We start from the raw sequence: 27,142 nt of genomic DNA on the forward strand, positions 1-27,142 counted from the left end.
TTGGTGAGTACACCAACTTTAATGAATGATGCACACGATTACAACATGAGTAGAAAATTTTCGAGTGCACAAACACACGCTAGTAGCAAAACACAAACACACAAAGTACAAGTGTTGATAGTATTGTATTAATGTGGACAGTCCAACATGTATGTAGACAGTCCTACATATATGTGGACAGTCCTAGATGTATGTAGACAGTCCTATAGTCCTACATTTATGTAGACAGTCCTACAAGTATATGGACAGTCCAACATCTATGTAGACAATACTACACCCACTAGACAACAGTGCACAAAGGTGGACAATCCCACATCTATGTGGCAAATCTTGAAATAATATTTTAACCCACTTCCCATCGTCGTATTGAGCTGGAATTCGGCACAGTGGTCGATCTTTGATGAGAATGCAAGAATATCGAATTATAATCAAATTAGGTAGACAATTAGTCATTAAAATGTAAATTTAAAAATTACTAAATTCAACAATAAAAGGGGAGATAACAAGATTTTTAAAAAAATACTAATACTAGCCATGGCATGATCAGGAAGACGTCAAGCGTAAACTCTTTCTAGTACACGGTTGGCTTATTTCAACGAACACTAACACAATAGGGGCAGGTAACTTACAAGCTACTGGATAGATTTTTATAACGATTCTTCCCCCTCTCCATATTTATTTAGAAACTGCTTTGTAAACATTACAACACTATTCTATATTATGATATATCTAATACAAAAAAAATCCTCTCAACGTACCCTCACCAGCATAAAAAAAAACAATAATTTTGTTAAAGTAGAGAAAATTAAATTGAATTCGAAATAAGGGAGACAACCTCGGTTCATTCAAGATTTTTAATTCATTTTTCCCATAGGTTTTGTACATATATAAAGACACTGTAGTTTTCTGCACAATGAGCACCAATAACAAGACAATAGACAATACACAGCTATAATACCTTACTGCAACTGATCGTTTTTATTCTTTACTGAGAACACTTATTTTTTTCTCCAAGGAATTGGTGAATCCAAGGTCCAAAGTAGACATCAGATTTCATGGTTTCATCATGTAACATAGTCTGTCTGCAGTTTTCATAGCACTGAGAATATCACATACACATTGTTACAACACAAATAGAACTGTGTGCATATATTTGGTGCAGGCCTAATGGATAGTATTCAGGTATAGATTCAGGGAGAAAATCTAGGGATTATGGCCAGGATTAGGATTTTGTTCAGGGATGGGTTCAGATAAAGTCTTGGGATTAGGGGTCATCCATAAATGACGTCACGATTTTTATGACGATTTTTACCCCCCCCCCCTCCCCTACGTCACACGTCGTCACAAAAAGCCAGACCCCCCCCCACCATTAAAATGACGTCACACCTCAACCTACAACCCCCCCCCCCCCCTCAAAATTGCAGTTGAATTTTTTTAAAACATCGATATTTTTCCAAAATCTTATCTAAACTATTACAATTTATTAAAACAGTTATCTAAAACGCGAAATAACGTCTAAAATTCGTTTTCTAACATTGCCCTTTTATAATGCAAAAATGTGACGTCGCAACATCTGAACCCCCCTCCCCCTCATCACACATCATCACAAAATTACGGACCCCCCCTCCCCCCTACGAGTGTGACGTCATTTATGATGACCCCTTAGGGTCACGATAAGGATTGGAGTTTAGATACGGGCTAAGTTGAGGGAACGTCCTTGGACTTAAATAAATAAATATTACCTGGGTTGGAAGCCGCCCTCTAAGATGACCTTGGTGACCTTCTCAGAGTTACTTCTCGACTCTGACAGATGGAAGACAGGCTCGTGCTTGTCCTTGACCTCTGTGAACCCCAGCATCTTCGTGCACAACCCGTCCACCTTGTGCCTGGGAAGTACCATCAGAGAGTTAAACTCAAGCAGAAGTTAGGGCGTCACAACGGTGTGCGGGGAAGGAGGGGTCAGCCTGGGGCAAAAGATTCATATGTAATAAATTGAAGTTTCGGGATTTATAAGAGTTAAATGCTATTGGACTGACAGTATTAAATATATATCACGTAGAAAAAAAATATTACTGCGATTGATAAACGATCTGGTGAAATCTTTCTCATTAACAAAACGAACTCCGTGTAAAGAATTAGGACCTAAGCAATCTTTAGGAAAGTGGAAAGAGAAGCAAGGATTGCTTGGATTACGTGGGTTCAACAAAAGTCACGTGGGCTCAACAAAAGTCACGTGGGCTCAACAAAAGTCACGTGGGCTCAACAAAAGTCACGTGGGTTCAACAAAAGTCACGTGGGCTCAACTAAAGTCACGTGGGCACAACAAAAGTCACGTGGGCTAAACAAAAGTCACGTGGGCTAAACAAAAGTCACGTGGGTTCAACAAAATTCACGTGGGCTCAACAAAAAACACGTGGGCTAAACAAAAGTCACGTGGGCTAAACAAAAGTCACGTGGGCTAAACAAAAGTCACGTGGGTTCAACAAAAGTCACGTGGGTTCAACAAAATTCACGTTGGCTCAACAAAAGTCACGTGGGCTCAACAAAAGTCACGTGGGTTCAACAAAAGTCACGTGGGCTCAACAAAAGTCACGTGGGCTCAACAAAAGTCACGTGGGTTCAACAAAATTCACGTTGGCTCAACAAAAGTCACGTGGGCTCAACAAAAGTCACGTGGGCTCAACAAAAGTCACGTGGGCTCAACAAAAGTCACGTGGGCTCAACATAAGTGACTCAAAGTCTTACTTAGCTAACGGGTTAGTCAGATAAATGTTAATACAACGACCTACCTAGCTAACGGATTAGTCAGATCCATTTTAATACAACGACCTATCTAGCTAACGGATTAGTCAGATCCATTTTAATCCAACGACCTACCTAGCTAACAGATTAGTCTGATCCATTTTAATACAACGACCTACCTAACTAACGGATTAGTCAGATCCATTTTAATACAACGACCTACCTAGCTAACGGATTAGTCAGATTAATGTTAATACAACGACCTACCTAGCTAACGGATTAGTCATATCCATGTTAATACAACGACTTACCTAGCTAACGGATTAGTCAGATCCATTTTTATACAACGACCTACCTAGCTAGTGGATTAGTGAGATCAATGTTAAAGTTGCCGTCCGCATAAACAAAGACCACCAGTCCCATCTTCTGCGCCTGATCTATCACCTGTAGGTCCTTGAGCACCTGGTAGGTGGACAGGTACACGCCCAGGAAGCGCTCGGCTACGGCGAACTGCAGGGCCGTGTCCACACATCCGGCCCGGAGGTCTTGGTAGTAGGGGTGGCCACTCTTGTTTAACTGTGGGGGGTGGGGGAGAGGGTGGTAACAATATGATGATTGGCTGAAATTTTAAGTATAGTGACAACTGTTTGTGAAAGATGAAATGCTCCAACCTCTACTTTCAGCCGAATACGAGTAGGAATCTGCGTTATTTTAATCATTAGTTTAGGTTTTGGGGTATGGATTTTGATATATCTAGATCTCCGAGATACTGTTGTCTCCAGTAAGGTTAAGTGCGTCTTTCTATAGAATGCGCCACATAAATCTTGAAGACAATGTAATCGAGTACTAACCTTAAGCCTGAATAAAACAGGGTATCGATTCTGTTTTCGCTGCAGCATGACGCACGTGTCGGGGTCGGTAGAGGTAAAGATTATCCTCCGCTTAGCCGCCAGATTAAACACGGTGTTTAGGATTACGTCCAGGGCGGTGTTGTGGTCAAAGTAATCGTCCAGCTCTATCTGGTTACTGGTGGTTACTTGAGGATGTTTGACCTGCCAGTAGGTTCAGGGGGAGGGGGAGGATCAGAGGCGTGGTGACCCTTCCCGGCGCCCGGGGACAAACTTTCGATTTGCACCCCTCCCCCCCCCCCGGATCAAACTTTCGATTTGCATCCCCCCCCCCCTCAAACTTTCAATTTGTTTTTCAAACCCATTTTGGCGCCCCCCCCTAAGGTCGGCGCCCGGTACTAATTTCACCCCCCCCTCGCTACGCCTCTGGGGAGGGTAAATATAAGCCTGGGTCATGTGGCGCATATTTACCTCACGTGATCACACACATACACACACATACACACACAAACACACACATACACACACATACACAAGTCAGACGTGAAGGATCTAACGTGTTGAATATCTATTTATCTAGTTCACGGTAAACATACACACGTAACATGTACACACACACACACAACTCACGTGTACACACACCTGACAAACACACACCCACCTCATGTAAAAACACACACTCAACTCACGTAAACACACACACACACCTCACGTATACACACACACCCACCTCACGTAAACACACACACACACACCCAACTCACGTAAACACACACCTCACGTAATCACCCAAACCCACCTCACGTAAACACACAAACACACCCACCTCACGTAAACACACACACACACCCAACTCACGTAAACACACACCTCACGTAATCAACCAAACCCACCTCACGTAAACACACAAAAACACACTCATCTCAGGAAAAACACACACATACACACTCATCTAACGTAAACACACACACACCTAACGTAAACACACAACCCACCTCACGTAAACACACACACACTTCACGTAAACACCCCACGTAAACACACATCTACCTCTATGAGGAAACCAATGTCCTGTCCAATTTTCTCCAGACAATTCTCCAGGGTCGGGAACGGCTCTAGGTCCAGTGGGTCTCTATCTGTCCCTTGCTCCTGCGATAGGTACATGGATAGCATAGAGAAAATTATTTCTGTGTCAGTCCATCAAGCTGATACCAGTCCTACATAAAAGTACTATTTCAATCAAATATCCGTCAGTGGTAGCTGCTGTTATATCACAGCGAATGTCACTGTCATATTAATAGTGTCAATTTAAATGACACATCTACTGTCATAGACTGACGAAACACAAACGAATTATTGTGGCTCTCTTTGTTAACTAATGAGGCTTTAATGATCTGTATTTAAGTTGATTAATTTAAAGCGTGACGTAACTCTAAACTGACCGAGAACTGAAATGACGTAGCACTAAGCTGACCATAAATTCAAATGCACAATTAAAATGCAGTAACTATACACTGATCATGGACCTACCTCTAAACTGACCCAGATCTGGCATGCTTTGGATAAGTACACACTGATCCTGAACTAAACTGACTTAACTCTAAACTGACCATGCATTCAATGACGAAGCTATACAGAGATCATGAATGCAACTGACGTCACACTAAACTGACCGAGCATTAAAATGACGTCAAACCAAACTGACCATGAATGCTACTGACGTCAAACCAAACTGACCATGAATGAAACGGACGTCACACTACACTGACCATGAGTGCAAATGACGTCACACTAAACTGACCAATTCATTAAAATGACGTCAAACCAAACTGACCATGAATGAAACGGACGTCACACTACACTGACCATGAGTGCAAATGACGTCACACTAAACTGACCAATTCATTAAAATGACGTCAAACCAAACTGACCATGAATGAAACTGACGTCACACTACACTGACTATGAGTGCAACTGACGTCACACTAAACTGACCATGAACTTTCGTGTTTTGGGGTGATAAGAAATCTTCAGAGCTCTCAAGAACGTGTGTTCCAGATCTTTGACCGGTGCCATGTAGAACTCCGTCTCGTGGCTCCTCCTGTGGTACGCCAGCATGACCTTGAAGGCGTGGAACAACACCGGCACCTGCAAATATATTTTTTACCCCGCACTTTTATTTGGACTGTAAGACTTTTGTAAGACTTCTTGTACTTCGTTCTTAAGGTGATAGGCTCCAGATAAAGCCAACTTCTTAATTAAAATGTTTTATTGATTTATTTCTGTGTATGTAAGTTAGGGTAAAGGAAAATATTTCCATGCATCAGGGACTCTTTTGAAATTATGGTTGTCATGGCAAAGGCGGCCATCTTGAAAAAGACACCCTTTTCTGGAGTTCTAAAATTTCATAAACTAACATATACATCGGCTATATAACCATTGATCCTTCATGTACTAACACTAATAGAGTCAGCTGGCTAGTTTTTCTATAAGAAAACATTCCAGAAATATTGTTTTAATTTTCAAAATTCTTTATGGCGAAATTCCATTGAAATTAATGCTAAATTCAATGGAATTTCACCATAAATTTTTTTTTGAAAATTTGAAACAAAAAATTTCTAGGTGTTTTTCGATTACAAAACCTAGCCAGCTGACTCTATTGGTGCTAGTACAAAACGGATCAATGATTATATGAGGGGTTTCTACGGTAACCATATTTTCAGAAGAGTCCCTGGTACATGCAAATAAATAAAAAGGCTTATTAATTTAAAAGTTTTTTCCCCGTTTTTTTCCGGATCTCACGCCCTTAATTTAGTGATGAAACGGATTTCCTCCAATACAATTAAGCATTAAATGTGTCAACTTGTGATGCGCCATTATAGACCGTTGACTCCGATTTTAGCCTGCTTTTCTTTTTGGATCTTTTTTTATAGCCTTTGTCCAACCAAGAACAAACTACAAGGCAGCAGTTGTTTGATTTTGGAGTTGTCTCTCCTATAACAGTTGCTGTCCCCAGCTATCGAGCCCATCTGCCCGGGATGACTGAAGCCTATTTAGAGCATTTCTTCACCTTGTCTTTGGTGAGTTGTATGGCGAGATGAAGAAAGTTTGCCTTCTCCTCCCCTGCTGTGTACAGCGATGCCAGCGTGTTCTCCTTGACTCGGATGATCTTCTTGTGTCTGGTGGCAAATGGGAGTAGGCAAAAACACTTGAACATTTGATTGATTTAAGTATATAGGGAGTTATTTACTGGATTTGTTGCTAAAGGCATTACAAACTGACACTTTCACCAACTTGTGATAATTGAATACACCAACAAGACATTGAAAAGAGACGATCTCTCACAAAAAAAACTAATAGCAGAGAGACTGCTATCTCGAAAGTCTCGGATCCCGGGTTCAAGTCTGTAGCACGTGCCACACAGCTCTGACGGGTCCCTGACCCACGTTTGTGAAACATAAGCGGCTGGGGATAATGTTGACCACAATGTCCCTTATATGCTCAATATGTCTTTGGCACGAACGGAAAAAAGGTGCTTAACTAAAAACAGATCCCAAATGTGAGCCTAGCTAACATCACAAATGTGATGCTAGCTAACATCACACATGTGAGGCTAGCTAACATCACAAACGTGAGGCTAGCTAACATCACAAACGTGAGGCTAGCTAACATCACAAACGTGAGGCTAGCTAACATCCCAAACGTGAGCCTAGCTAACATCCCAAACGTGAGCCTAGCTAACATCACAAACGTAAAGCTAGCTAACATCACAAAAGTGAGCCTAGCTAACATCACACAAGACATAGCAGCTAGTCTCGCCACTCACAGGAAGCTGCGACCAAAGCCATACTCAGTGGTGTCCTGTCCTGACTTCCTCCTCTCTGTCTTCCAATAGTTCTGGTAGGAGACCTGAAATATTGTATGACATACATCTGACAGGTAATGTCACACCATCATGGTGACAACACATCCAGACACCCCACCAAGTGACACCCAACCCAACGACACCATCATGGTGACACCCAACCCAACGACACCATCATGGTGACACCCCACCCAGTGACACCATCATGGTGACACCCCACCCAGTGACACCATCATGGTGACACCCCACCCAGTGACACCATCATGGTGACAACCCACCAAGTGACACCATCATGGTGACACCCCACCCAGTGACGCCATCATGGTGACACCCTACCCAACGACACCATCATGGTGACACCCCACCCAGTGACGCCATCATGGTGACACCTCACCCAGTGACACCATCATGGTGACACCCCACCCAGTGACACCATCATGGTGACACCCCACCCAGTGACGCCATCATGGTGACACCCTACCCAACGACACCATCATGGTGACACCCCACCCAGTAACGCCATCATGGTGACACCCCACCCAGTGACACCATCATGGTGACACCCCACCCAGTGACGCCATCATGGTGACACCCCACCCAGTGACACCATCATGGTGACAACCCACCAAGTGACACCATCATGGTGACACCCCTTCGAGTGACACCATCATTGTGACACTCCTACCAGTAACAACCTTAAATGGTGACACCCAACATGGTTGATACCATCATGGTGACAAACCACCCGGTGACACCCCACGATGACCATGTGACACCATCATGGTGACACCCCACCCATTGACACCCCACCCAGTGGCACCATCATGGTGACACCCACCAGTGACACCATCATGGTGACACCCACCAGTGACACCATCATGGTGACACCCCACCCAGTGATATCACCGTATTGACACCCCACCCAGTGACGCCATCAGGGCAACACCCACCCAGTGACACCATCATGGTGACACCCCACCCAGTGATATCACCGTATTGACACCCCACCCAGTGACGCCATCAGGGCAACACCCACCCAGTGACACCATCATGGTAACACCCACCCAGTGTCGCCGTCATGGTGACACCCCACCCAGTGACACCCCACCCAGTGATATCACCGTATTGACACCCCTCCCAGTGACACCCCACCCATTGATATCACCGTATTGACACCCCTCCCAGTGACACCCCACCCATTGATATCACCGTATTGACACCCCCACCTAGTGACGCCACACCACAATCCTTCCATCTAGCACCGACTTGGAATCACCCAACCGAAATGACCCTGACATACGACCTTGACCTACTTCCATGTTGTGGTCCAGATCTGGTGTCGGTGAGATCAACATCCAGTCCACAATCACGTGACCTATCTGTTGGGTCGTTGGTGAAAACACCGGAAACTATAGGAGCAGTTAATCAATTCATTATTTATATCAACAAGTCATCAATGAGACAAAATTCCAAATATTCATACACAGTCTACTAAAATTTAAGCACATTTGAGGCAATCTCTACACTATACACACATGCACGCGCGTGCACGCACGCACGCACAAACACACACACGCTCACAGTGAAAACATCTCTGAAAACTGCAACTAATTACAAAATTAAGTAAATCAAATATACGTGTACGGTAAATGCACGTACATAATCCATAAACTTTAACATAATCCACAAACATTAACGTTATCCACAAAAATTAACTTCAACCTACTGACGCTAACAAAAACCATCAGAACTTGACTACTCCATCAATAAAGCTTATCTAGATAGTCTATACAATCACTTTTTAACCGTTGTAACAACCACGACATAACTTACCACTAAGTCCAAATCTAACTTAATGATTTGTTAGTCACAAAAGTCCTCGCATTATCACACAATTCTACCAGTCACCCCCACCCTCATTTCCACACACAACCACACTGTTTGCCCTTTTTAACTTTCTTGATTACCTGTCTAACTGCCCTGATTATATATAACTGCCCTGATTACCTGTTTAACTGCCCTGATTACCTGTTTAACTGTCCTGATTATATATAACTGCCCTGATTATATATAACTGCCCTGATTATATATAACTGCCCTGATTATATATAACTGCCCTGATTACCTGTTTAACTGATATGATTACCTGTCTAACTGCCCTGATTATATATAACTGCCCTGATTACCTGTTTAACTGCCCTGATTACCTGTTTAACTGCCCTAATTACCTGTTTAACTGCCCAGATTACCTGTTTAACTGTCCTGATTACCTGTTTAACTGCCCTGATTACCTGTTTAACTGCCATGATTACCTATTTAGCTGCCCTGATTACCTGTTTAACTGTCCTGATTACCTGTTTAACTGCCCTAATTACCTGTTTAACTGCCCAGATTACCTGTTTAACTGTCCTGATTACCTGTTTAACTGTCCTGATTACCTGTTTAACTGTCCTGATTACCTGTTTAACTGCCCTGATTACCTGTTTAACTGCCCTGATTACCTGTTTAACTGCTTTAGGTGTTGACACGGGCAGAATGTACGAGTACCCGACCATTTTGTCCTCAACAGGTTCTGATACATAGAACTCCATCCTGGCAATCAGATGAATGCATCTCATTAGCTCCAGAACACAACGTCACGTACTCATGCACATTTGATTAATTCAATTAACATAACGTACATTAACACGTTGAATCAACCATAACTATTACGCACATTAACGCTTTAAATCCCCCTAAACACCAGCTTACAGATTTCTAGTTGTATCGCGTTTTTGTTTTTACTCGCGTACAATTGGTAAGTGTTGGAGAGAGAGGGTGGGAATGGGGGGGGGGGGGGGTAAAATTCTTATTGAAAAACAACAGGACATATTTATTGTTGCGGGAGTAAATATGAATGGTAAGTCTAGAAAACACAGAAAAATTATTGCGCTCCTATAGGGTTTTCATACATGGTTGAATTTGTATCGTCAAACTTCAAAAGTGGTTGGGGGGGGGAGTGGTAGGATGTGTTCAGAATTGGAGATTGTTTGAATGGTGTTAAATAATGTTAAGTGGCATATATTTTAGGAAGAATTTGTTGAATTTTGGTTATTTTTCATCACAATGATCATTATAATTTGATAGAATTGCAGCATCAGTTTGACGACGAGTTTCAATGAGGGAATATTGTTGATGTATTCGGTGAGGAGACGTCATTAATGCCCCCCCCCCCTCCAAATCCCACCCACTATGATTGAGCTGTAGAACTGACCTGAAGCCAAGAGCCCCTGGAAACATGGTGAAGATGTTGAAGCTGAAGTACCCGTCGACTTGTAGCTGGCACCGGGCGGTCTCAGGCTCCGGCTGGGGGGCGGGATTTATGCTGAGCTGGTGGGGACAGTAACAAAAACAGTGGAACTTTTAATGGGTGCTACACATGGTAGGGTGGTTGTTAGGGGGCTTGTTAGACCACAGACAGAGTTGGGGGGGGGAGGCTTGTTAGTTCACAGACACAGTTGGGGTGGGGCTTGTTAGACAGACTGGGGGGTGGGGGCTTGTTAGACCACAGACACAGTTAGGGGGAGGGGGGGCTTGTTAGACCACAGAGTTGGGGGGGGGGGCTTGTTAGACAAAAGCCTACATTCAGTAGGGTGTATTAGTCTATATAGTCTAGACCCGGTGGGTGTTTGTTTATCTGCTGCTATCTCTATCCTAACCATCGCCCTAGTTCTCACTATAAAACCAATCTTTATGTAAGCGCTGTATTGTGATCCTAACCCAATGTTAAATTCGAAACCTTACCCTAAGTTTCATCTCGACACACCTCATGCCAATCATTTAACTAATCGATATTATACATCCAACCCTCGCCAGACATTATGGCACTATTCCTTTAATCCACCAAGCCAGCCTTACAATCAAGGTTGATAACATATTAACAACAGCCATATGTCATTAGTCTTTATCCAAAAGACAAAAAATTAATTAAGACGAATAGCTAATTAGCATTACCTTAGTTACCATAGCGTCGGTAGCGAATATGGGCGTTTTGTTGGCGCAGTCGGGCAGTGTGAATCCCCCGGGGCCACAGGGCGAGTTGGCCAGGACGGATATGGACAGCTTGGTGGCGCTGATGACCCTTTGGTAGAGGTCACTCTCTTCAGGCTTACATCCCAGCTTAGTCGGGCTGACCGTCGGCAGGATCATTTCCTGGAAGTCTATTGGAGAACATCTGGGGAGGTCATGGTGACATTGTGAATATAGGTCATGGTGGCATTGTGAACATAGGTCATGGTTTGATATCCTTATGTAGTAAACTAAAATAATATTACTCAAGTCGGTTATACCGAGGTGAAGTGGGTGAAAAGGGTCAAGGGGGGGGGGTGTAAGGTAAGGGGTGAGAATTTGACCAAATAAAAATAAATTGAATCCCACACCTGCAGTCAGCTAACTTTGGTCGCTGACACTGACTTCACCCTGTCATTGACACTTACACTAACCCAACTTACACTGACGTCACACTGACACTAACCCAACTTACACTGACGTCACACTGACACTAACCCAACTTACACTGACGTCACACTGACACTAACCCAACTTACACTGACGTCACACTGACACTAACTCAACATACACTGACGTCACACTGACACTAACCCAACATACACTGACGTCACACTGACACTAACCCAACTTACACTGACGTCACACTGACACTAACCCAACTTACACGACTTCACTCTGTCACTGCCACTAACCCAACTTACTTAACTCTAAGCCTCTCCTCCTCTTTAGTCTGCAGGGCCATCTGTATAGAGTCCAAGCACCGGATCCTGAGCCGGATCTCAGAGGCGTCCTGTACCCATCCCACCGACCAATCCTGGAACGGGTTTAAGCGCTTCTCAAGGTCAACCAACGGCAGGTCATAGACATCTGGCAAATTTCTGAGAACAGATTTTGTTTCAAGGATTGAAAAACATCATGTCAGACACATCCGGCAATTTTTTGTGTCTTGGATAGAAGGTTCATTTTACGTGTTACGTTACACTGTTAGTAAGTGTTTACACGGTTCCTATTTACTAAAACAAGATGCATTCTTTTAGAACATATTCAACATTTTACGTCTACAAATAGAAGATAGATATATTTGTCTGTTTGTTATAATTATAGCCTTTGTACTGACTGACCCCAGTTTTCTGGCTATTGCCGACTCCGTCTATGTAAACAACAACGTTGATTAACTGCCGCTCAATACGACATGCTTAAGACGAAACAACCCACCTTCATGCAGCTACATGCTGGAATACTCTCCTAGCATGTAGCATGCAGCAAGCCAGATACTGGACAAACAGCTAACCACCTAGCATGCAGCATTCCATATGCTGGACAAACAGCAAACCACCTAGCATTCCATATGCTGGACAAACAGCTAACCACCTAGCATGTAGCATTCCATATGCTGCACAAACAGCTAACCACCTAGCATGTAGCAGGCTAGAAGTTTAGTGTACAGAATACCAGATATTGGACAAGCAACTACTCACCTAGTATGTTAGATGCCGGACAAGAAACTATTCACCTAACATGGCAGATGCTGGACAAGAAAGTACTCACCTAGTGTACAGCATGCCAGATGCTGGACAAACAACTAGCCACCTTGCATGTAGCATGGCAGATGCTGGACAACAAACTACTCACCTAGCATGCAGCATATCAGATGCTGGACAAGAAACTACCCACCTAGCATGCCAGATGCTGGACAACAAACTACTCACCTAGCATGCAGCATATCAGATGCTGGACAAGAAACTACCCACCTAGCATGCCAGATGCTGGACAACAAACTACCCACCTAGCATGCCAGATGCTGGACAAGAAACTACCCACCTAGCATGCAGCATGACAGATGCTGGACAAGAAACTACCCACCTAGCATGTAGCATGACAGAAGCTGGACAAGAAACTACTCACCTAGCATGTAGCATGCCAGATGCTGGACAAGCAACTACCCACCTAGCATGCCAGATGCTGGACAAGAAACTACCCACCTAGCATGCCAGATGCTGGACAAGAAACTACCCACCTAGTGTGCAGCATGCCAGATGCTGGACAAGAAACTACCCACCTAGCATGCCAGATGCTGGACAATCAACTACCCACCTAGCATGCAGCATGACAGATGCTGGACAAGAAACTACCCACCTAGCATGCCAGATGCTGGACAACAAACTACCCACCTAGCATACCAGATGCTGGACAATCAACTACCCACCTAGCATGACAGATGCTGGACAATCAACTACCCACCTAGCATGCCAGATGCTGGACAACAAACTACCCACCTAGCATGACAGATGCTGGACAATCAACTACCCACCTAGCATGCCAGATGCTGGACAAGAAACTACCCACCTAGCATGTAGCATGCCAGATGCTGGACAACAAACTACCCACCTAGCATGTAGCATGCCAGATGCTGGACAACATGCTACCCACCTAGCATGCCAGATGCTGGACAACAAACTACCCACCTAGCATGACAGATGCTGGACAATCAACTACCCACCTAGCATGCCAGATGCTGGACAAGAAACTACCCACCTAGCATGTAGCATGCCAGATGCTGGACAACAAACTACCCACCTAGCATGCCAGATGCTGGACAATCAACTACCCACCTAGCATGCCAGATGCTGGACAAGAAACTACCCACCTAGCATGTAGCATGCCAGATGCTGGACAACAAACTACCCACCTAGCATGACAGATGCTGGACAAGAAACTACCCACCTAGCATGCCAGATGCTGGACAATCATCTACCCACCTAGCATGACAGATGCTGGACAATCAACTACCCACCTAGCATGACAGATGCTGGACAATCAACTACCCACCTAGCATGCCAGATGCTGGACAAGAAACTACCCACCTAGCATGTAGCATGCCAGATGCTGGACAAGAAACTACCCACCTAGCATGACAGATGCTGGACAAGAAACTACTAACCTAGCATGCCAGATGCTGGACAATCATCTACCCACCTAGTGTGCAGCATTCTGCTGGGTAATGTCGTCTCCCAATAACAAACTGAGTTCCAATACGAGTCCACAAAATCCATGTTGACTCTAAAAATAAACACGTGCTTATTGAGTCCACATAAACACTAGTGCTAACCTATGTAGCTGTAGTTGTGGTACTGACACTAAAGACAATACTGTCAGTGTTGACACTACTAACATCACTCTCATTATTATTAAATTTACTATCAGCAGTGTCAGCATTGTCAGTAATGTCTATACTGACAACACTGACATTACCGACACTACTAGCACGACTGACAATGCTGACACCACTGATGCTACTCTCAAGAGAGTAATCTCGTATCATATAAACGTCATCGTTCAGATGAGAAGATCAACAATGGCTGATGACGTATCGTTCACCAGTGACCCCGGCTTATGAAGACCTAGAGTGGTCAGCACTACGCCCAGTTTTCTTTGCTGTCACCAGCCAAAGGTTGGTATTGTATGGAAGTTACATTTCTGTAATGTATTCATCTCAGTGGCTATGTAAGTATCGGGGTTTAAATTAGCGTCTATTTAAGTATCTGGGTTTAAATTAGCGTCTATTTAAGTATCGGGGTTTAAATTAGCGTCTATTTAAGTATCGGGGTTTAAATTAGCGTCTATTTAAGTATCGGGGTTTAAATTAGCGTCTATTTAAGAATCGGGGTTTAAATTAGCGTTATGATTGGGACTGGTGTTAGGAATAGCAACAGGATCAAGGTTTAGGTCAGGGTTAAGATTGCGCTTGTGATACCTCTTCAGCAAACATCGTCAACAAACAGAGGCGTAGAGACGTAGAGACCCTTCCCGGCGCCCGGGGACAAGCTTTCAATTTGGCGCCCCCCCCCCCTCCATCCCGCCCGGGAACAAACTTTCAATTTGGCGACCCCCCCCCCCCATTTTTTTAAATGTTTATAATGCAAAACTGTAGCTAAATTGAGCTTGCAATTTTTTTTCTAACTCATTTTGGCGCCCCCTAGGGTACACATGTACCCCCGCCACCCCCTCTTGCTACGCCTCTGTCAACGAAAATTCATATTCTCTTTGTTCATGTTTACATAAATAAAATAAAAATATGAAAGCCCAGCTACATTAGGTGAGGTAACACACGGTCATCCGCGCTACTTACTCGTCGACACAGGCAATGGGCGTTTGGTTAATGTTACGTAACGGTCGACCGACGAAGTATCTGTATCTGTAGACCGCTGGGCTCTTTAGCAGCAGAGTTAGCTGCCAGATATGGCTGGCTTCACGTCTGGGCATTAGAATACAAAATTAATAGTATACATATGTACATGTCATATGCATATAACATACACACATTGTTATGTAGATTTGTATACACACACACACACACACACATATATATATATATATATATATATATATATATATATATATATATATATATATATACATATTAATATACCTGTTTAGAAGAAAAAAATATTTGACGGCTTTGTAAATAAAATACAACCGGTATTTGTGTACCGGTCATATCAGCATAAATCGTACAGCTAGTACAGGCGAATACCGACTAATCGTGTCAAACCTTTGATATTACCGCTAGCCTATACTTAGTGCAAAGCTTGGCTTAGTCTAAATCGCAAACCTAGCCCTGGCCCTAACTAACCCTATTTCAAGCCCTTTCCTTGGCCCTGGCTAAACCAAACTTGTCGCTATTTAATAATTGAAAAACAATAATTAAACGTACCTTAATTGTAATATTAATCCGCCCTTACCCATGTCCAACCTAATATAACTTTCTGATTGAGCACTATAATAATAATGGCTAACAATAACATGCACAGACCCTGTTATACATTTATTATGAGGTTATGGATAATACTGACAACAGACTCAATGTCTATTCACGATACGGCTACAATAAACTAGGATTTCTACCTATTTCTACCTGATTTTAAATAGCTAAGAAACCGAAATCATTTCTATATAATTAGGTAGATCTACTTACTGTGACATGACTTTAGCAAAGTTTGACTGCCATTCCCCTAGTTCAGTGCCATTTCCAACAATGTAAACATAATATCTAGGAGGAATATTTATGCGAATACGGAAGTTTATTTGTATTCTTTTCGTACTACGTTTAGCAGAAGACATCTTAAAACGTAAAATACTGAATCGTAACAACAAAACAAGCTAAACACCTATTTTTAAACTATTTATACAATTTCACGCCATTAATTATTATTTTGGGTCTGATCATCAGACGCCCATTTGATGTTTACTTCCGGGTTCAACGTCGCCAGCGTTCATTATACATTTGCGCACCATCATTAAAAGATCTATCTTTGTTTTGGTTCTAAAAACTTAAGTTTTAAGCCCATTTTATTTACGTTAACATTACAACTGTTTGTAATTAATCACGGTTAGTATAATTTCCAGTAAGTATGGTTTAGTTAATTTTATTTAGCGTGAATACAAGTATGTAAACATTTGAGGATTTCAATGGGGTTTTCATTGAGAAGTGTCGAACACTTTGGTTTCGAGACTTTATGTGCAACACAGAAAAGTGTTGTTATGGATGTACGTCATCATATTTATTTTCACGTCATGCCCGGTAACGCACAGGAGTCTGTGTAGGCAAGAAGAAGTGCTAACATTGATCTTTCGTAACATCATAAGGAAAAGAGGAACGCCGTTTATTGGGGTCCTCGTAACATCCTCCGTTACCTCTCTGCTGGACTGTGAGATTTGCTTCGCGCGAAAAATTGAAAATGCGTGAATGCATCTCTATCCATCTGGGCCAGGCCGGCGTGCAGATTGGAAATTCTTGCTGGGAATTATATTGTTTGGAACATTTAATACAGCCTGACGGTTTACTGATCCCAGAGGAGGCAGAAGGAGGACCCATCGACGATTCATTCAACACATTCTTCAGTGAAATCGGCGATGGCAAGTACACACCTCGTTCAGTATTTGTCGATTTAGAGCCCAATGTTATTGATCAAGTGCGATCCGGAGAATACCGTAAGTTGTTTCATCCTGAATGTTTAATAAGCGGCAAGGAAGATGCCGCGAACAACTACGCGCGAGGACACTATACAGTCGGTAAGGAAATTCTAGATACAGTAATTGATCAAATTCGAAAACTAACAGATAACTGTGAAGGTCTTCAAGGTTTCTTTGTGTTCCATAGCTTTGGGGGCGGCACGGGCTCGGGTTTTACCTCCCTTTTGATGGAAAGATTGTCTGCAGACTACGGTAAAAAATCGAAACTAGAGTTTGCTGTTTACCCTGCTCCTCAAATTTCTAACGCTGTTGTAGAACCATACAACTCCATCTTAACCACACACACAACCCTAGAGCATTCTGACTGCGCTTTTATGGTAGACAATGAGGCAATATACGATATTTGCCGCAGAAACCTGGGCATAGAACGCCCAAGCTACACGAACCTCAACCGCCTGATCAGCCAGGTGGTTTCATCGGTCACCACATCATTGCGTTTCGAGGGAGCAATGAATGTCGATCTCAATGAATTCCAGACCAATTTGGTGCCATATCCCAGAATCCACTTCCCATTAGCCACGTACGCACCAGTCATCTCTGCCGACAAGGCCTGCCATGAGAGAACTACAGTTGCAGACATGGCCAACGCCTGTTTCCAGCCAGCCAATCAGATGGTGAAATGTGACCCACGCTGCGGCAGGTAAGTGCTGTCATTACTTTACTTTTATTTTAGAATAATTTCAGCATCCTCACTGCCAATGTGGCAGATGAACAAATTTATCTGGCCTCTGCAAATGGATAGAGAGTTTGGTCATCACTGTGACAAACAGCTATTGTTTCAAGACTCAAGTTATTTTAAATAAAAATCGACACCGCATGTAAGTTTAAACTTGGTCGTGTACCCATCTACTTAGATTCATCGACTTATGGGCTACCAACACACGCTAATCAGGATTCAAACTCGAGACTATTGGTTTGCTAATTGTGTGCTCTAACAATGGCCTGCGTGCCTTAAACTTACTGGATTTAGATCTAGAATCTAAATAGCAACCATCTACTGATACAGGATTATGTGTGACTTTAAAAATTCCAACTTTATGTGTTCAAAGTTAATGCTTTGCTACACATATTAGCCCTGCCCTAGCCCTAACTAGCCCTAGCTAGCCCTATTCTAGCCATATCCCTATTCGAGGCCGAGCCTTATTCTAAACCCAGCCCTATTCTAGCTTTAACCCTATTCTAACCCAATCCCTATTCTAGCCCTAGCCTTACTTTAACCTTTGCCCTAATCTAACCCTAGCCCTATTCGAGCCCTAGGCCCTAGGTAGACATAGCCCTGTTCTAACCCTATCCCTATTCTAGCCCTAGCCTTATTTTAACATTTGCACCAATCTAACCCTAGCCCTATTCTAGCCCTAGCCTTATTTTAACCTTTGCCCTAATCTAACCCTAGCCCTATTCTAGCTCTAGCCCTACTCTAACCCTAGCCCTATTCTAACCCTATCCCTATTCTAGCCAATACCCTATTCTAGCCCTAGCCCTATTCTAACCCTTGCCCTATTATTACCCTAGCCCTATTCTTCCACAGCCTTATTCTAGCCCTTACCCTTATCTAACCGTAGCCCTTTTCTTGACTTAGCCCTAATCAAACACTACTCCATCTATAAGGCTATTCTAGCCTTAGCCCTATTCTAACCCTAGCCCTATTCTAGCCATAGCCCTATTCTAGCCCTAGATAGACATAGCCTTATTCTAACCCTATCCCTATTCTAGCCCATACCCTATTCTAGCCCTAGCCCTATTCTAACCCTAGCCCTATTCTAGCCCTAGTCGTATTTAGCGTTAGCCCGATTCTAACCCTAGTCCTATTTAGCATTAGCCCTATTCCTATTTGACATTAGCCCTATTCTAGCCCTAGTCCTATTTAGCCCTAGCCATAATCTAGTCTAGCCCTATTCTAGCCCTAGCTCTATTCTAGCCGTAGCCCTATTCTAGCCCTAGCCCTATTCTAGCCCTAGCCATTTTCTAGCCCTAGCCCTATTCTAGCCCTAGTCCTATTTAGCATTAGCCCTACTCTAGCCCTATCCCTGTTCTAGCCCTAGCCATATTCTAACCCTAGCCCTACTCTAGCCCTAATACTTTTCTAACCTTATCCCTATTCTAGCCCTATTCTAGCCCTAGCCCTACTCTAACTCTAGCCATATTCTTAACTTAGAACTTCTCTACCGTAATCCTATTCTTGACATATCCCTATTCTAGCCCTAGCCATATTTTAGCTCTAGACATATTTTAACCTTTGCCCTACTCTAACCTTAGCCCTTTTCTAATCCTAGCCCTATTCTAGCCCTAGCCCTATTCTAGCCGTAGCCATATTCTAACCCTTATCCTACTCTAATTCTATCCCTATTATAGCCCTAGCCATATTTTAGCCCGTCCTATTCTAGCCCAAGCCCGATTATACCCCTAGTCCTATTCTAGCTTTAGCTCTATTCTAGACGTCCCCCTATTTAACAAAAAAAAACTAGCCCGATTCTACCCCTAGTCCTATTCTAGCTTTAGCTCTATTCTAGACGTCCCCTATTTAAAAAACAAAAAAAAAACAAGCCCTATTCTAGCCCTAGCTCTATTCTAGACAGCACTATAAAAACTAGTCCTATTCTAAACCTAGCCCTATTCTAGTCCTATTGTAGATCTAGCCCTATTCTACCATAGCCATATTCTAGACATAGCCCTATTAAAAACAAACTAGCCCTATTCTAGGCCTAGCCCTATTTTAACCTTTGCCCTACTCTAACCATAGCCATATTCTAGCCCTAGCCCTACTCTAACCCTTGCCCTATTATTACCTAGCCCTATTCTTCCACAGCCTTATTCTAGCCCTTACCCTTATCTGACCGTAGCCCTTTTCTTGACTTAGCCCTAATCAAACATTAGTCTACTCTATCTCTAAGACTATTCTAGCCCATACCCTATTCTAGCCCTAGCCCTATTCTAACCCTAGCCTATTCTAGCCCTAGCCCTATTCTAACCCTAGCCTATTCTAACCCTAGCCCTATTCTAACCCTAGCCTATTCTAACCCTAGCCTATTCTAACCCTAGCCTATTCTAACCCTAGCCTATTCTAACCCTAGCCTATTCTAACCCTAGCCTATTCTAACCCTAGCCTATTCTAACCCTAGCCTATTCTAACCCTAGCCTATTCTAACCCTAGCCTATTCTAGCCCTAGCCTATTCTAGCCCTAGCCTATTCTAACCCTAGCCTATTCTAACCCTAGCCTATTCTAACCCTAGCCTATTCTAACCCTAGCCTATTCTAACCCTAGCCAATTCTAACCCTAGCCTATTCTAACCCTAGCCCTACTCTAACCCTTGCCCTATTATTACCCTAGCCCTATTCTTCGACAGCTTATTCTAGCCCTTACCCTTATCTAACCGTAACCCTTTTCTTGAATTAGCCCTAATCAAACACTAGTCTAGCCCTAACCCTATTCAAGCCCTAGTCCTATTTAGCTTTAGCCCTATTCCAAACCTAGTTGTATTTAGCCCTAGCCATAATCTAGTCCTAGCCCTATTCTAGCCGTAGCGCTATTCTAGCCATAGCCCTATTCTAGCCCTAGCCATATTCAGCATTAGCCCTATTTCTATTTAGCATTAGCCCTATTCCTATTTAGCATTAGCCCTATTCTAGCCCTAGCGCTATTTTAGCCTTAGTCCTAATCTAGCTCTTGCCTTATTAGCCCTAATCCTAGCCGTAACTTTGGTGAATGTATGGACATCTTAGTTTATGTCATTTTGTCCTATTACTGTTTTATTCAGTGTGTGTGTTTGTTTGTGGGGATGTATATAATGGTATTTAGGGGGGGGGGGGGGGTTAAATCTTGTTTCACAGATCTAATTGTGTTTGGCTGATCTGAAAACATAAATGAAAAAAATTAAAATGGTTTTCTTGAACTTATTATAGTCTTTTGTGATTCTGTTGTAGGTTATGTTTTACCAGGTATTTGGCTTGTTGAATAAATGTTTTAAGCAATGTTTTCACCCGTGCCCAGGTATATGCCCTGCTGTATGTTTTAAGCAATGACCTATGCCCAGGTATATGCCCTGCTGTATGTTTTAAGCAATGACCTATGCCCAGGTATATGCCCTGCTGTATGTTTTAAGCAATGACCTATGCCCAGGTATATGCCCTGTTGTATGTTTTAAGCAATGACCTATGCCCAGGTATATGCCCTGCTGTATGTTTTAAGCAGTGACCTATGCCCAGGTATATGCCCTGCTGTATGTTTTAAGCAATGACCTATGCCCAGGTATATGCCCTGCCGTATGTTTTAAGCAATGACCTATGCCCAGGTATATGCCCTGCTGTATGTTTCAAGCAATGACCTATGCCCAGGTATATGCCCTGCTGTATGTTTTAAGCAATGACCTATGCCCAGGTATATGCCCTGCTGTATGTTTTAAGCAATGACCCATGCCCAGGTATATGCCCTGCTGTATGTTTTAAGCAATGACCTATGCCCAGGTATATGCCCTGCTGTATGTTTTAAGCAATGACCTATGCCCAGGTATATGCCCTGCTGTATGTTTTAAGCAATGACCTATGCCCAGGTATATGCCCTGCTGTATGTTTTAAGCAATGACCTATGCCCAGGTATATGCCCTGCTGTATGTTTTAAGCAATGACCTATGCCCAGGTATATGCCCTGCTGTATGTTTTAAGCATTGACCTATGCCCAGGTATATGCCCTGCTGTATGTTTTAAGCAATGACCTATGCCCAGGTATATGCCCTGCTGTATGTTTTAAGCAATGACCTATGCCCAGGTATATGCCCTACTGTATGTTTTAAGCAATGTTTTCACCGATGTTCAGGTATATGGCCTACTGTATGTTATAAGCAATGTTTTCACCGATGTTCAGGTATATGGCCTGCTGTATGTTATAAGCAATGTTTTCACCGATGTTTAGGTATATGGCCTGCTGTATGCTGTTTAGAGGCGACGTCGTTCCCAAGGATGTCAACTCAGCCATCGCTTCAATCAAGGCCAAACGGAACATTCAGTTTGTTGACTGGTGTCCTACAGGTTTCAAGGTTAGTGCGTTACTCACATTGATGATTAGACGTACCGGCATAGACTTACATGTCATACCACAGAAAACCGATATTTTCCCATAATTATAATCAAGTAAAACGTCATTTAAGACCTAAATATCCATCGGACAAGTGAAGTAGAGTTCATGTTTTTTTTTACCTCGGTGATGTAATGGTTAGCACTATGCCAAGTAAACTTCTTTCCCCAGCATGAGTCAGATACCCTTCAGAACTGCCCCCAATACATAACAAAGCAAAATTCTGAATATCTTAACACTGAACTCTAGCATGAGTGATAAGCATTAGTATTGGTAGTTTCAGGTTAACTATGATAATTTCAGGGTCCTTCATATTTTCTCTGGACTTTACTGAGTAGAGGTGCAAGTATATTGTTACATACTTATTGTTGAACATCTTGGTTTCCAAACTATATCCAGCAAGCTCCAATACACGTCGGCTTGTAGAGATACCTGTTTCTTGATCTAACAACACCAACTCTAGTTCTTACCTTGATCGTATCACTAATGCTAAATCTGACCATAAGCGAATATATTGGCGTATTCGACAAACCTTAGCGCTTTATATTTCACATGATGCATTATAGTTTACCATCTTCACATGCGACATTTTTCTACCCATTTTCATATGATACGACATTTTTTTCTCCCCGACATTTTAGTACGCAACATTTTTAATTGAAGCGATAATTTTCTACCATTTTTGCACGATATTTTATCATGCGACATATTCTACGCGACATTTTCATATCATGCGACATTTTCTACCCGACATGTTTACACATTTTCATATGATGCGACATTTTCTCCCCGACATCTTCATATCATGCGACATTTTTCTACCCGACATTTTTATATCATGCGACAGTTTTCTGACATTTACATATTATGCGACATTTTCTACCCGACATTTTTACACATTTTCATATGATGCGACATTTTCTCCCCGACATCTTCATATCATGCAACATTTTTCTCCCCGACATTTTTATATGATGCGACATTTTTCTACCCGACATTTTCATATGATGCCACATATTTCTACCCGACATTAACATATCATGCGACATTTTTCTCCCCGAAATTTTTTTATCATGCGACATTTTCTACCCGATATTTTTACACATTTTCATATCATGCGACATTCTTCTACCCGACATTTTCACATGATGCGACATTCTTCTACCCGACATTTTCACATGATGCGACATTCTTCTACCCGACATTCTCACACAATGCGACATTCTTGTACCCGACAGGTTGGAATCAACTATCAACCACCGACCACCGTACCAGGAGGGGATCTGGCGAAGGTCAACCGGGCAGTCTGCATGTTGAGTAACACGACAGCAATTGGCGAGGCCTGGTCTAGGCTGGACCACAAGTTTGATCTGATGTACGCCAAACGCGCCTTCGTACACTGGTAAGTTGATAGTGGGTTTGGGACTTTCATTAGGCGAACACAGTGTAGTGCAGCAGATGTTTGTTTTATCGTAAACTTGATAGTTCTGTCTATTTGTAAAATGTTAGTTTAAAACTATCATTTAATATAAAATATTGTATATGTGCTATGCGAGGTTAATCTGATCTAAGCTAGATGTAGAACTCTACTGCCAGACTAATTGCTAATCAAAGCTTGGGTCTGTCTCGTTGTAACCCCCAAAGATTGAAACGTTAGCCAGAGGGGAGGGGGTGGGGGTCAGTTACACTGTGGCGAGATTGAAGGTTAACAACTCTACAGGAGGGGGTGGGGCAAGTTACACTGTGACGAGATTGAAGGTTAACAACTCTACAGGAGGGGGTGGGGTCAGTTACACTGTGGCGAGATTGAAGGTTAACAACTCTACAGGAGGGGGTGGGGCAAGTTACACTGTGACGAGATTGAAGGTTAACAACTCTACAGGAGGGGGTGGTGTCAGTTACACTGTGGCGAGATTGAAGGTTAACAACTCTACAGGAGGGGGTGGGGCAAGTTACACTGTGACGAGATTGAAGGTTAACAACTCTACAGGAGGGGGTGGTGTCAGTTACACTGTGGCGAGATTGAAGGTTAACAACTCTACAGGAGGGGGTGGGGCAAGTTACACTGTGGCGAGATTGAAGGTTAACAACTCTACAGGAGGGGGTGTGGTCAGTTAGACTGTGGCGAGATTGAAGGTTAGCAACTTCATAGGAAGGTCGCCTGGTTCAATTGCGTCACAAGGTAGTGAGACACACGGTGAGGGGTGAACTAGGGTTGGCACCCTAGCCTTGGGAAGTGTCACCTGGTATGGTCACCCCCCCCCCCCCCACACACACACCGCCCTGTGATAATACTGCTCTAGACCAACACTTGTACACAAGTTGTGTAAAAAAACACTAGATGTATCAACCTAAAAATCAAATCCGAATAGCGGCACATCTATGATCGCCTGAAGGCTGTATAGTAACTATTAATTATTGGTATCATTAACCCTCTTGTTTAACGCTTATTGTTACCCTAAGGCTTATCAATAGCCCATGGTTCACCCGAACCCTAACAGCAATACCGATAATAGACCTATTCATACAAGCAATGTTATAATTCAACGACAGCTATTTCAGTGTTAGTACTGGGGCTTCATGTAGTAAAGATATGGGACTCACGGCACATCTGTGTTAGACAATACCTGACTTCATGTTTTGCTATGTAGTAAAGATACGCAACACCAAGAATATGACCGATACTTTATTTCTAAAGACCACCCTCCCCCCCCCCCCCCCCACACACACATCACAACACAACTTGTGCTTGTTTACCGTCGTCTGACTGTCGCCTGTTATAACAAAACGAGCCGACCCGCAGCGTATCATACGCCGCTATTTGGTTGTTTTATTTTCTACTTTTCAGTAATTCATAATTTGTGAATTCGACAGTACCAATGCTGCCACTGAAAATATTTGCTTTAAAACACTAACCCCCCCCCCCCCCCCTTTCCCCTAACCCCGACCCTACACCCCCCCCCCCCCCCCCCGTGAAAGCAGCCTCCTCTTAGTTATTTCTTAGTTACCTCCTGTAAGTTTAAAATCGAACTAAATTATCTGCCCCTAATAGAAACCCGGCTCTACGGCTTTACGATTTGTAAACATTTAGCTTTGTAAACATTTAGCGTGACCACAGCTCACCAGACAAGGTGGGGGTGGGGTGTGGGTGGTATTGATAGTGATAGAGAGAAAGAGAGGGGACTGCAAGGAGGCGCTTGCAGCTTGTTTTCTAACGGCTCCCAGGAGAGAATTATATATATAGATGTGTAGGTTGATATCTAACTTTAATACGTTAGCTAAGTGTGACAAGCTAATAAATTACTAAACATTCTAAAAAGTAATGTTACGTTTGCAAATAGTTTGTAAACAAATGAGCTCTGTGTACAAAATGTTTAATTGGTTTGATTATTTGCTAAGTTGGTTTTAACGAAATGTGTTTATACATAAATATTTTACAGGTATGTCGGTGAAGGCATGGAAGAAGGCGAGTTCTCAGAAGCTCGTGAGGATCTTGCGGCCCTAGAGAAAGATTACGAGGAAGTTGGTCTGAATTCCACAGAGAGCGGAGATGAAGAAGACCTAGAAGAATACTAAACGAAAGTCCAAGAGAGCGTCCCAACGGGAATCAACACGGGATCACCTAACGTCACTCAGCAACTTTGAAGTACCGGTACTTAGAGAAGAAAATCGTATCTAAACAGCACGGCAATCATCATCAGTCAGGGCTCGTTCAAGTCTGCAACGTTGTGTGTATTTGTCTGACACTTCAGTGGGGCATCACTCCATCTACCCAATAGAAAATCACATCAAGAAATCTGCAAGAAAAAAAAAACTAAAGCAAACATCGAAAGATTTTTCCACATTAAAAATAGATTGAAGCTGACACTGTGATGAATATCTTATTGTTTTTATAAACTTGTAAAGATTTTTTTATTTTAAATCCGACATCACATCTTAGAAGAAAAAATAGAAAAAATTACCTGTCTAGCATTAAATCTAGAATATCAATTTTACAACTTTTTGTTTTACGTGTAAAAATAACAAATAACACCTTTTTAGAAATACGGAACTTCAGTTTACACTTGTATAGCCATATTGTTCGTTAGTTGTTTTTTTTTCCCTAATTTTGTCAAGAGAAAAAATAGAATCTTCTGGAAATGTCTTCCTTCAATGTTTTTAATAAAAAAATAGTAGCTTAGATTCAAATCTCTACACAGTCAAGGTGTTTGCCATTAAAAAATGATTCAATTTTTGAATACACTAACTTGTACCTGTTCTCCATTGTTTATTTTTTATAGTGGTTTTGTTTCCTCACTCGATCAAAAGTAGTTCGTTCAATCCCTACATGACATGATAAAAACACTACAGACAATGTTTCAAGCTAACGTGTTGTTGTATTTCAATCAACTACAAACTTACATGCATCATTCACATTACATAAGTAACACTTTTAAAAAATTAATTTGTGGGGTGGTGGGGGAAAGGGGGTGGGGAGAAGGAAAAGTACTTTTATTGTGCAGTTATAACAATAATTTGCTACTAGGGTTTACTAT

The 27,142-nt window shown here is 42.5% G+C and overlaps 2 protein-coding genes across 2 annotated transcripts; one reads left to right on the forward strand and one right to left on the reverse strand.

Annotated features, from left to right (window-relative positions):
* Positions 1-845: 845 nt before the first annotated feature.
* LOC131938525 (glycerophosphocholine phosphodiesterase GPCPD1) lies at positions 846-16,886 on the reverse strand. The gene is made up of 16 exons (XM_059296624.1): positions 16,481-16,886; positions 15,635-15,760; positions 14,482-14,565; positions 12,207-12,383; positions 11,449-11,668; positions 10,709-10,824; positions 9,957-10,047; positions 8,769-8,864; positions 7,417-7,499; positions 6,661-6,769; positions 5,586-5,738; positions 4,641-4,739; positions 3,594-3,794; positions 3,098-3,318; positions 1,743-1,886; positions 846-1,099 (listed from the first exon to the last, which is right to left on the reverse strand). Exons 1-16 carry the CDS (start codon positions 16,624-16,626, stop codon positions 1,054-1,056), a joined length of 2,112 nt encoding a protein of 703 aa, XP_059152607.1. The 5' UTR covers positions 16,627-16,886; the 3' UTR covers positions 846-1,053.
* A 160-nt stretch (positions 16,887-17,046) lies between these two features.
* LOC131938769 (tubulin alpha chain) lies at positions 17,047-26,859 on the forward strand. The gene is made up of 4 exons (XM_059296974.1): positions 17,047-18,178; positions 22,446-22,569; positions 23,846-24,009; positions 26,048-26,859. The coding sequence occupies exons 1-4, from the start codon at positions 17,244-17,246 to the stop codon at positions 26,181-26,183; spliced, it is 1,359 nt and encodes a 452-aa protein (XP_059152957.1). The 5' UTR covers positions 17,047-17,243; the 3' UTR covers positions 26,184-26,859.
* Positions 26,860-27,142: the final 283 nt, after the last annotated feature.

This window comes from Physella acuta, unplaced genomic scaffold (assembly GCF_028476545.2).
Source record: "Physella acuta isolate Inbredline_101_S28 unplaced genomic scaffold, ASM2847654v3 ptg000006l, whole genome shotgun sequence".
Classification (NCBI taxonomy): Eukaryota; Metazoa; Mollusca; class Gastropoda; family Physidae; genus Physella; species Physella acuta.